At 45.7% G+C, this 11,886-nt stretch overlaps 1 protein-coding gene across 2 annotated transcripts in view; it reads right to left on the bottom strand.

The window, feature by feature from the left end:
- Positions 1-681: 681 nt before the first annotated feature.
- The window catches only part of RPN2 (ribophorin II), a 62,527-nt gene continuing 51,322 nt past the window's right edge, over positions 682-11,886 (bottom strand). Inside the window, exons 14-18 of one of the 2 annotated variants that reach the window (XM_016937886.3) lie at positions 9,859-9,954; positions 8,159-8,234; positions 5,558-5,687; positions 3,829-3,876; positions 682-1,000 (exon numbers count right to left, since the gene is read on the bottom strand). In XM_016937886.3, coding sequence (XP_016793375.1) covers positions 988-1,000; positions 3,829-3,876; positions 5,558-5,687; positions 8,159-8,234; positions 9,859-9,954 — 363 coding nt within the window. In that variant the 3' untranslated portion in view covers positions 682-987. The remainder of the gene's footprint in view (positions 1,001-3,828; positions 3,877-5,557; positions 5,688-8,158; positions 8,235-9,858; positions 9,955-11,886) is intronic. The other variant, XM_016937887.4, reaches the window with a different exon arrangement.

Raw genomic sequence — 11,886 nt, 5'->3', positions numbered from 1 at the left:
GCTGGAGTGCAACGGCTCACTGCAACCTCCGCCTCCCAAGTTCAAGCTGTTCTCCTGCCTCAGCCTCCCAAGTAGCTGGGATTACAGGCATGCACCACCATGCCCACCCCTTGGCTAATTTTGGTTTTTTAGTAGAGACAGGGTTTCACCATGTTGGCCAGGCTGGTCTCAAAACTCCTGACTTCAAGTGATCCACCTGCCTCGGCCTTCCAAAGTGCTGGGATTACAGACGTGAGCCACCATGCCTGGGCCCAAGACAAGAGCCTTGAGCAGAGGTCCTAGCTGCAGTCCACCTGCACATTCCTGTTGTTTAGCTGTGTTCTTGCCAAGTCACACTCAGTATCTAACCTAACACAGAAAGATTCTCAAAAATGGGACTCAGCTCACAGAAAATGTTAAAGGGGATAAAAACCTATCCCCTTGGATCCCTAGAGGTCCAAATGGGGCCTTCAGATACCAACAGGGCTCCTATGCAGACAGCTGGTACTCACTGCTGGAGAAGAAGAAAGGAAGCTGGCCTTTCCAGGCAGTTCTCAGTTCTGTTAGGAGCAAGGGGCAAGAAGGACCAAGAAAGGCCTGGAGAAATATGCTGGCATCAACAGCATTTCCAACTAAGTCCTCCTGTCATATACCCAAGGACCCCACCACCCAAAAGTACGAGAATAAGCTCTCAATCAGGCCTTTGTTCCTATTATTACCCTCTTTATTCCAAAACAATTACACATTTCAACTTTTCAAAAGCAACATCTGGGTAAGTTAGGAATATTCACAGCATCTTACACAGTGTCAGAGAAAGAGACTATCTGAGCTCACCAGGTATCTGCTGCGTGTTGGGGAAACTGAAAAACAAGCAAAAGTATAACTACAATCTGGACTTCTTTCTTTTTTAAATAAAGTTTTTTTTTTTTTCCATTTTTCTTCTCATACTGTGAATTGTTCTTGACTCCTTGACATTCAGTTTTCAGAATTTCCATCTTTCTTCTGGAACTAATGTGCTGTTCTGAAAGAAAATGGAGACAAACACAGAATTACTGAAGGTTTCAGTTCATGGTTACAGTTCCTAACTGGTGACAACAGAGAAACTAAGGTACTCTCCCGCTCTAAGATCCCATTTATAAGGGAATAATCATTTATCTCCCAAGTCTATTTATGTATGCCCCATCTCATTTTACAAAAGAATGTGAGACAGCTAGTTCATAATTAAGCTGATGACAACTTAAATACAAACAACAAAACAAACTCAATAATAACTAAGAAAGTGGTATGTGACAACATAAGGAGATGAGGTAATTCCAGGCACACCTCTCACAGTGCAAGGCCAAAAACACAGTGTAAATTTCAATTAGATGAACAAAGAGGAAAGTTTAAATAATGCTCATCATCAATCTCCCAGACTCCAGCTCTGCCAACCAACACTTGGCCCTTCTGTAGCTTAGAACATGACATCCTGACCATTCATTACAGAAACCTGCACATTCCTGCCGTGTGGCCGTGTTCTTGCCAAGTCACACTCAGCATCTAACCTAACACAGAAAGATTCTCAAAAATGGGACTCAGCTCACAGAAAGTGTTAAAGGGGATAAAAACCTATCTCCTGTACTCTTTGTTTCCCCTCCGCTGCCTTTCCCTAGACTCTAAGGAGGGATGGGGAAGCACAATGAATGAAAATGACAATCTAGACAGACTGTGAAGCTGAGGAGGTGACTGCAGTGAGTAACTGATCCCGGCAGGCTCCAGCAAGCAGAGGCAGGGTTGCTGACACACACACACCATCCTTCAGTGGCAGCTCTTCCCAGGGGTGAGGACTAAGGTGATAATGATCCAGTCTTGCAGAATGGCAGGCTCCAAACCCATTAATAAAGCAGTTCCAAAAGACATGCACAGGCATGGAATTAATCTTGAGGGCTGGGGTGTGCACCCCTAATTCCTTGCCAGTATTCAGAGGTTCCTAGGTACACTAATATGTGGGCATTCAGAAATGTTCATGCAGAAAGGATGGCATGAGTATGAAATAAGAACAGCTGAAGGGTAGTGGCCCACAACCCTCGACTGCGGCTAGAACTTACGTCTCACATTATGTCTGCTCAAATCAATGTCTGCCCTCAGATCAAGAACACTTTGCTACCAGGGGGTTTCCTTTCAAATGCTAGGAAATGCCAAATGTCCAAATGATCAACTGACTTTCCTCTTCCTCAAAAAATGATTTGGGGATAGCAGGGTGGGAACGGACTTTAAAAATCAAGAGACTGAGTAAGGTAGCTCATGCCTATAATCCCAGCACTTTTAGGGGCCAAAGCAGGAGGACTGCTTGAGCCCAGGAGCTTGAGACCAGCTTGGGCAACATAATGAGACCCCATCTCTATAAAAAAAAGTTCTTTTTAATCAAGAAAAGAAATCGACTTATTTAAAGAATTAACTCAACATGTAGCAGAAAGGACAGTTGCTGAAAGCAAATCTCAGACAGAGTGACTATAATGTAGGATAAAACCAAACGGGCATAGCCAGGGAATGGGGGTGGGAGAAGGGTCTGAATCTAAAAGGGGCACCGGGGAACTCTTTGGAGAGTGGCAATACCTATATCTTGACTGAGGTGGTGGTTACATGACTACATAGGTTTTTCAGGATTCACAGAATTGTACACTAAAAGGGTACATTTTTCTGCAGATAAATTACAACTCCATTAAACCTGGAAACAAACAAACAAACGCAGTTCCCTTCTGTGTTGAGGACTAGGTGACCCAGCTTATGCTCACACATCCATGGAAAGGCTCCAAATACTATGCTTTTGTTGATCTCTCCTATTTTCAGAGGATTAGAAATCAGATGGTTTTGTGGCTTTGGCAGGGAAAGCCATTTCCAAGGCAAAGGATAAAGGAGAACATGACTTGAAAATTCAAATACCTCCCTCCCTTTGTTGGTCTAGGGCAGGGGTCAGCAAACTGTGCCACTCAGGCCAAATCCAGCCCACCACCTGTCTTGGTGAATAAAGTTTTGATGGAACACAGCCACACCCATTTGTTTATACAGTCTATGGCTGCTTTCACATGACAGTGACAGAGTTGAGTAGTTGGTGCCAAGAGACCATATGGCCAGTTAAGCCTAAAATACTATCTGGCTCTTTACAGAAAACTTTTGCCAGCCCCTGGTCTAGCGGAGCAGATCAATGAAGCACCAGACTCTCCTTCTCCTTCCCTCCACTTCCCTCCCATCCTAGGACTGATACGCAGAAGGAGAATGAGTGGAATCTCACTTCACATTTTAGTCACATGGGGAGCAGCCCTTTTAACATACCCTGAGTGCTAGGAACCTGGATTCTGATGCTGGCTTTGATCTGTGGCCATCAGTCCTTCATAAATTACAGTCTCCCCAGACCACACTGTTTAGCCCAACTAGAGATCGGTGTTACAGAAAAGTCTAGAAACAGTGACAAGGTGTGCCAGGATTTGCCATGGGACCATCATTTAATGAATTTTGGATGTGTCTTATCCTCATCTCAGCTCTCCTGGAAACAGAGAGAGAGGCTTGTCTATAAATAAGTAAGTACCCCACAGGATATAAGGGAGAATGAAGTCTTATACAGTCAAAGCCAGGCCAAAGCTGCTCACTGCAAAGTTATCCCATCAGCTGGGCTAACTCAGGAAGCTTTTGCCCTGGTCCAGTCACAACCTCATCTAGCAAGTTGAAAAGCAGCCTCAGAATTCAGCTGTGGCTTAGGGAGGGGTGGGAGGAGCAAGTGGGCTGAAAACTAGAGAGATAACTGACATGCATGAGGCGGGCAAGACGGGGAAGGGACCCTGCTTCTGGGATGAGTCCACCCTTCATCTTTACCGTAGTGTCCTATATTTTGCCAATCTACTGCTCTGCTCTGCAGCGATCCTGCCAAAGGAAAGAGGGTTTGAGAATCAAGAAAGGACAGTGAGGGGAGAAATCAGCTGAGGAAAGAAATGACAAACACCCAACCAGAGCTTCCATTAGGGTCACCGATTTTTCCAGGGTAGAGTTCATTCTAGGACTCACAAAGAGGGTCACAGAAGAGTGGGCTTTAAGTTTTTGAATGGAATACATGAGCAGGGGAGAGGGAGAAGTTACTGATCCTTCTGGGATTCTAATAAAAACCATAGTCTCTCTCCCCATAAAATGCATACAACTTTAGGATTCCAGATTAGCAACTCCTGCTAAGCAGAACATAAACCAAATGGTTTCTACTCAGTTCTTGTCTTGATTTTGTTCTTAATTTTTATTAATTTTTTTAGAGACGAGGTCTCACTATGTTGCCCAGGCTGGTCTCCAACTCCTGAGCTCAAGCGATCCTCCCGCCTTAGCCTCCCAAAGTGCTGGGATTATAGGCATAAGCCACCATGGCCAGCAGATTTCATTCTTCTCGAGTGAGCAACTTCCAGAAAAGAGAGAACTTAGCAGAGCACAGTCTTTTGGCTCCCTGGGGGCCCAGGCAGGTGCTGCAAGGGAACAGGGTTCTGCTTTGCAAAAGCAACTGAGTCCTGGCTCTTTCTCAGGTACAATGCACAGCCACCAGGAAAAGGCTACTGGAGGGTGGCAAAATGAACCAGCTGCCACTGCTGGTGCTAAGGGAAGCTCTGGTGGGCCCTGGATTCCTACAGGAAAGCCAAGGAACACGTCTGTGCCGAGTCTCCACGGTGAAATGCTCAGAAAGCTCACAATGGAGACTCGGGCGGAGATGAGACATCTTCTCCCACCCACTGATGGTCTCCCAGAAAAAGCCTCTCTCTGATCCCAGCACCCTAACTGGCAGCCATGTTGAGGGTACACTATTGAGTTACATTCTTCCAGCAAACGTCCTGGATAGAAGAAAGCGGCACATCTGAAAACGATTTCCAGAGGTGAAAGCAATTCTGTTCTTACTGGCCTTTGCGTGTCTGAATCACTCAGGTTCTAATAAAGTCAAATCAATGAGAAACACCTTTGTGACATTTAAATTTGCCTCCAATTCTGTTTAGAAAGTCAAGCTGCCCTCATGTCAAGGTCTGTCTGACCATCCGTGTGACTCTAAGGTTGTCTGGCTCCCGGGGAGATGGTGTAGGCTACTGAGGAGATACTCCTTGCTGGGAGCCTCTGCAAAACCTGCCGCAGCTTCTGTGGGAAATAACACAGACCTCGTGCTTCCGGGACAAGCTCCTGGAGCTGTGAGGGTTACAGAGGAGCAGCTCTCGGGGACATGTTGAGGGTGGGGAGGGCAGGGCAGGATTCTCTGTAGCAGCAGAGAAATTTTACACAGCTAACAAATTAATCTTCTACCACATCTATGAATGCATTTTCATCTTCATAAAGCAATAATTTTCCTCTCTCATTCTATTGTATTGGGGCATCAATTACTATGGTTGTAATACATTCAAAGCTGACCACTAAGGCTCTTTTCTGACTTCAAAGTGCTTCTGGCTTCTGTATTGGGCTAGGTTAGGGTGTCAGACTTGCCCCTAAGAACACAAATCATTTTGCCACCTACCCTTCAAAGAGCTAGGCCGGCAGAGCTGAGTATTTCTAACCCTACTCTAGATCCCTGGCCCATGTCTGGCCTTACCTCTTGACTGCCTGCTGGGCCAGCATCCGATTGCCAGCCAGAAACGTCACACTGCCCAAGATGGCCAGGTACTTCAAGGTCTGGAACATGTTGAGCTGAGTCCAGTAGACATACATGAGCCCCAGCATAGCTGCAAGAAGAGGTGTCATGACATCCAATTAAATGAAACATAATGATGCCCTGCGGTTGAGGAAAGTTAGGGACAGCAACTGTTGGATCATGAAAAGGTCTGTACTCCTATACCAGCTTGTTTTATTCCTTTGCTCTGATGCCAAAAAGTAGCTAACTCAATATATTCGCCTCTCAGCTGTGGCCAAGTGTGTGGCCAGGCACAGTGGCTCACACCTGTAATCCCAACATTTTGGGAGGCTGAGGCAGGTGGACTGCTCAGGAGTTCGAGACCACCCTGGGCAACACAGTGAGACCTCGTGTCTATTAAAATTCAAAAAATTAGTTAGGCGTAATGGTCCATGTCTGTAGTCCTAGCTACTTAGGAGGCTGAGGTAGGAAGATCGCTTGAGCCTGGGAGGTCAAGGATGCAGTAAGCTTGATCACAGCCTGGGTGACAGTGATACCTCGTCTCAAAACACACACACACCCCCACAAACAGGGGTAACAATTGGACTTCAGCGACCTGTGCCATGTTCCTGCTTACACCTATTTCTCTGCTTTTGTTTAAAACTCCTCTGTCATGTTATATTTAGGATTCATTTCATTTTTCAAATTCTTAACAAAAATACACAGGATATAAATAGGCTGGGTGCGGGAGCTCACACCTGTAATCCCAGCACTTTGGGAGGCCGAGGCAGGAGGATCACCTGAGGTCAGGAATTCGAGACCACCCTGGCCAACATGGTGAAACCCTCTCTCTACTAAAAATACAAAATTAGCCGGGTGTGGTGGCGCAGGCCTATAATCCCAGCTACTTGGGAGGCTGAGGTGGGAGAATCGCCTGAACCCGGGAGGCGGAGGCGGAGGCTACAGTGAGCCAAGATCGCACCGTTGCACTCCAGCCTGGGTGAGACAGAGCAAGACTCCATCTCAAAAAAATAAAAAATAAACAGGATATAAATAAATGAATAATTTCCTTTTTTATGGGGGGGAAACAAACTGTAAGGATAATTTGCCACTGTGACCAGGAAGGGAGCAAGGAGGACTCAGGAAGAAGGCTGAGTGAAAAGGGCTCAGAGCTGGGAACGGAGAGCCCTGGGGCCTGGTCCAGGCCCTGCCCTTACCAGCCACTTAACTTCTCTGAGCCCAGATTCTCCCACCTTGTCAAAAGGGATCATAATTCCTGCCCCAGTCACCCTCATCAGGGCTATGATGAGAATCAAATGAGAAAACGTGCACAAAAAGCACACTGGCAGGAAAAGCCACGGCTCTCAACAGATTTATATTCAGGTTTTCTTCTCGGTCTGACCCCAGAGGGCTATCATACATATCCAGGAACTGAGCCAGAGAGAAAGGTCATCCTGTCAGTTTTGCCCAGACAGATGACGGATAAACTACAGCGGGGCTCTTAACCACTTGTGAGGTCAAGGACCACTGCACCATAATAATCTGATCAAAGTCACAACTCTCTCTTTCCCCAGAAAAATACAGACATTTGCCTATAATTTCAAGAGACTTATCTATGCACCCCTACAGAATCTGTTTACTATGGGCGCACAGATAGTGACTCCTGAAAGAGGCAAAGAATTTTAAAAATATTAAGGTCAGGCCAGGCGTGGTGGCTCACACCTATAATCCTAGCACTCTGGGAGGCCAAAGGCGGGAAGACTGCTTGAGCCTAGGAGTTCAAGACCAGCTCTGAACACAGCAAGACCCCGTCTCTACAAAAAATACAAATACTAGCTAAATGTGGTGACACAAGCCTGGAGTCCCAGCTGCTCTGGAGGCTGAGGTGGGAGGATCACCTGAGTCTGGGAGGTCGAGGCTGCAGTGAGCCATGAGTGCACCACTGCACTCCAGCCTGAGTGACAGAGTAAGACCCTGTCTCAAAAAAAAAAAAAAAAAAAAAGAACAAAAAATATTAAAGTCACAGTGAAATGCAAGGCACCCCTGATCCAATAGCGTCAAAAGCCTCAGAAATGCTTCAGTGATTTGTGAATTTACTGTCTCGTTATGTTTAGGCTGTTGAAGTCCTAAGGTCTCCAGAGAACGATGCAGGATAGCATGTCTGACTGTGGAAAGGACTGTTTTCTATTACTACACAGACAGAGCCGGCAGCAAATGTGAAGATCGATAGGGTGGGGAAAGATAACCTTTGGAAACTGCATTACTGCTCTTCATCCAGGAAGATTGCTCAATGTAAAGATACGATAAGTGAGTAATCTCTGGAAATAAACAGGGTTATTAACTGAGGGTAAATGGTCTGCCAACAGTGGCACAGTACAACAAAGCCCAATATAATGACAGCTGTTCTAAGTGATGGACCAAACAGGTTTATCATCGTATTAACTGTCCTAAAAGGCCAGGAGGAAGAGGGAAATGTTATGCTATTAAGTCATTATAGGTAATAGGTCTACTTAACAGGGCTTTTGCGTGGGCAGGCTAAATGTCAGAGGAGGTTACAGGGAATTAGCAGCCTGGGGCACTTACCAGCATGTCCCAGGTGAAATATAATCGTGCTAGGAGCGAAAGTGAAGTTGGAGACATTGGCACCAATCCGGATCCACTGAATGATGGGGAGAAATAAATTAAAAAGGCATTAGAACTTAAAAGGGAGGCAACACAAGCCATGCCAATGCTAATCCCATCAACAGCCCCAAGGCTTCAAAGTTCATGCATCCTAGAAGGACAGGGAATTCTTCCAAGTGACAACCACCCTATTATAAGCCCTCGGGAAAACTTGTTCCCTTTTTCTTTAGAAAGGCATTTAGCACCTGCTCTCAAATGGGCTCGTGTAACTCAAACCTGAACATCATTTTTAATGATGGCAAACCCTACTATTTTAAAACAGGTGAGACCATGAAGCTGAAAGGTCAGAAACTGCATTTATAAGGTAACTGACACCCCCACTAAGTTCTCTAAGAATTGGTAAGATAAACCCACCGGCAGCTGGTGGCATTCACGCTCTTGCCGTGGGTTCCATGTCTTTTGAAATTCTCATCACTCAAATGTAAGAACAGGTGCCCATACCCTAGGTCTGGTTTCTGAAAACCTGTAGCAAGGCTTCTAGATTTATCTAGATTTAAACAGTAATTCTTTTGTTAAAAGCAACAATTAGGAACACAGGCAACTTTCCAAAAGTAAGATCTAATGAGTGTTTTCTCAAAATTCTCTGAGCTTTGAGGATATGCATTCATGTTTGTTTATAATTTGAAAAAAGAGAAAAACACAATTGGCTAAAAAAAAATTCAAATGGTACTGAAAAGGAGAAAAGGTAAAAGTTACTTCCTCTACATTCTCCAGAATGTCCTCTCCTCAGAGATGACCAACACTAACACATATCGCCTTTTAAAACTTATTTTTATTTTTTTTTAGACAGGGTCTCACTCTGTTACCCAGGTTAGAATGCATGGCTCACTGCAGACTTGACTTCCTGGGCTCATGTGATCTTCCCACCTCAGCCCCTCAAGTAGCCGGGACTACAGGCATACGTCACCATTAATTTTTTTTTTTCTAATTTTCTGATTTTAGTAGAGATGGGGTCTTGCTATGTTGCCCAGGCTGATCTCAAACACCTGAGCTCAAGCAATCCTCCCACCTCGGCCTCCCAAAGTGTTGGGATTACAGGCATGAGCCACCGCACCCAGCCACCTTTTAAAACTTTACAGAGGATCATACTAAACACACTACCCTACCCCTTGCCTTTTTCACTCAGTAACACATCTTGGCAATCTTGTCCTATCAGCATATAAATCTATCCATTCTTTGAAAAGCTGCATATTATTCCATCTTATGAACTTTAGGTTGTTTCTGGTTTTCTGCCCCAAGCAGTGCTGAAATCCACAGCCTTTGTGCTGTTTTTTATAGCTACCAGCATCGGATCTCGCTCTGTTCACACTAGATCTCATCTGAACCCTCCTACGGCATCACAGTCCATCCACTTTTGTCATTCTTAGTGGCTGTTAGGTACTTTCTCATGCCCACTTGTTAATGGGGCAGTTTATTTGGCCACTCCTCCACAGTGGGAACTTTTGGTCATTCTAAAATGTCTTGAGCATCAATTCAGGTCACAGCTGCTGGACCCCTCTGGAGCTTTGCTGAGGCCAGACAACACAGCCTCCTTTGGAAGGAATGCATCTGCTGGGTCTGGCGCCAGACGCATGCTGCCCACGCTAATTACGGCCACTCACCAGAGCGAAGAGCAGAAGCAACGGCGAGAGGATCAGGGCAGTGAATGTATTGGACACCACGGTGGGGGGCCTCTTCTCAGGCTCGCGGAACAGGTGCTGCCGAAAGACACACCAAGAAGACTTAAGAATGTGCCCTTCCCAGCAGGGGCAGCCATGTATACCGGGGACCAAAGCATCAGTGTCAGTCATGAAGAGGATATGCCGCCCAGAGGCTAAAACCTCTTGGCAACAAGTGGCCGCGGGGCCTTTTGCCTCTTCTCAATGCTGGCTTTTGAGCCCAGAGGTCTCCCAGAGGTCTCCCTTCCACAGAGACTACATCAACCCCAGCTCACTGCTTGGCCAACCCTTTATTCCCTTCAAAGACTCACTGCCATTTAGAGGCCAGAGAATGCAATCCATCAAGTGGCATTTGGCTAGTGCCAAAGAGGGTGCCCAGGTATACGGATGGCTTGAGTGACAGGACTGAGGCAGGACGTTGGACTCGCAATGTTTCTGGGTTCCTAGGCTGGCCCTGGCATATGCTGCTGCCCCACTTAATTGGCTAATGGTGGTAACACCATACCTTTTTAAAAGGTAACGGAGCCTCACTACAGATCTTTCCAACCATAATTCATCCCTCTCTCCCTGAGCCATGGCTCTAAGGAAGCCCTAAACGAACTTCCCGATCTCATTTCTTTTTCTTTTTTTTTTTTAAAGAGACAGGACCTCACTGTGTCACCCAGGTTGAAGTGCAGTAGCACCATCATAGCTTGCTGTAACCTCATACACCTGGGCTCAAAAGTTCCTCCTGCCTTAGCCTCCTGAGTAGTTGGGACTACAGGTATGCGCCACCACACCCAGCTTAATTTTTAAATTCTTTGTAGAGACAGAGTCTCGCTAGATCTCCAACTCCTGACCTCAAGTGATCCTCCCTCCTTGGCCCTGCAAAGTGGGATTGGCGTGAGCCACCATGCCTGGCCCAACTTTGATTTCCAGAGTTAAACCAGAAGGCTCGACAAGCATTCTGATGATATTTCTTGGGTTTTTTTGTTTTTTGTTTTTTCCTGAGCAATTCTATTTGAATTCTCTTTACGAAGCTCACCTAGATAGTGTGACCTAGCAGAAGCAGCAATGGTGTGGGACTCTGGAGACCTCTGTTTAGGCCCAAACTGAAACATGTGGCTGTGTGACCAGAAGGGAAGTCGCTTTCCCACTCTTCACCTCAGTTTCCAGCTGGAAAATTGGGGGTGGGGAGGGCCATGACCACCCTGCTAGGCTTGTAAAGATACTCTAAAGACCAAATGAAATAGTGCATTTGATTATGCTTTGTAAGCTGTAACTCATTATGCAAATAGAACTTTTTAAAAGATTTTTCCTCCAACGTATCAACTTGTGCCTGCCTTTTCTGCTTGTCAATGCCCAGCCAAACCAGCTCCATGATGACACAGCCCCACTTGAGCCTCCTGTTCCTAAATTTTGACCTCTGCTCTTCTTTGCTGCCGCTGCCATTAAAGGATTTCTAACACTATAGCAGCTGCTGCCACCTACTTCAGCCAGCACCCTTCATCATCACAATTACACCCACCAGTTAGCTGCATTTTACATTCTTAAATAATGCTGTATCAATATGAAAAGGAGTTTTAAAAACAATCCTACTACTCTACCCTTTGGGCACTTGTTTTTTTTTTTAAGTGGAATGACAGCAGGTAGTCTGTTTTTGACACTTCAACATTAATTCGTATGCAAGTTTCCAAATACGATCATTTCTCAAGATTGCAAAATAGTCCACTGAGTGGATCCACCTCAGTTTCCTTAACCAGTACCCAAAGTGTTTAACAATTATTGTGTTTATTTTGGAAAGGGCTTTAGAAACATTTCAAAGCCTTTCTTTACTCATCTGTTATCAACTTTGATTCTCACAACAGTCCTGCGTGCAGGACAGGACCAGGCTTGCTTATCCAAGGACTTGCCTAAGGAAGTAGAGCCCTGTTCTCCCAGGTGAGTTTTCCCACCTGTCGCCCCATCAGCCCTGATTTACGCAGGAGCAGG

The sequence above is a fragment of the Pan troglodytes genome, chromosome 21, assembly GCF_028858775.2.
Source record: "Pan troglodytes isolate AG18354 chromosome 21, NHGRI_mPanTro3-v2.0_pri, whole genome shotgun sequence".
NCBI lineage: Eukaryota > Metazoa > Chordata > Mammalia > Primates > Hominidae > Pan > Pan troglodytes.
The sequence above is the reverse complement of the archived record's forward strand: the minus strand, read 5'-3'. Positions and strand labels throughout refer to the sequence as shown.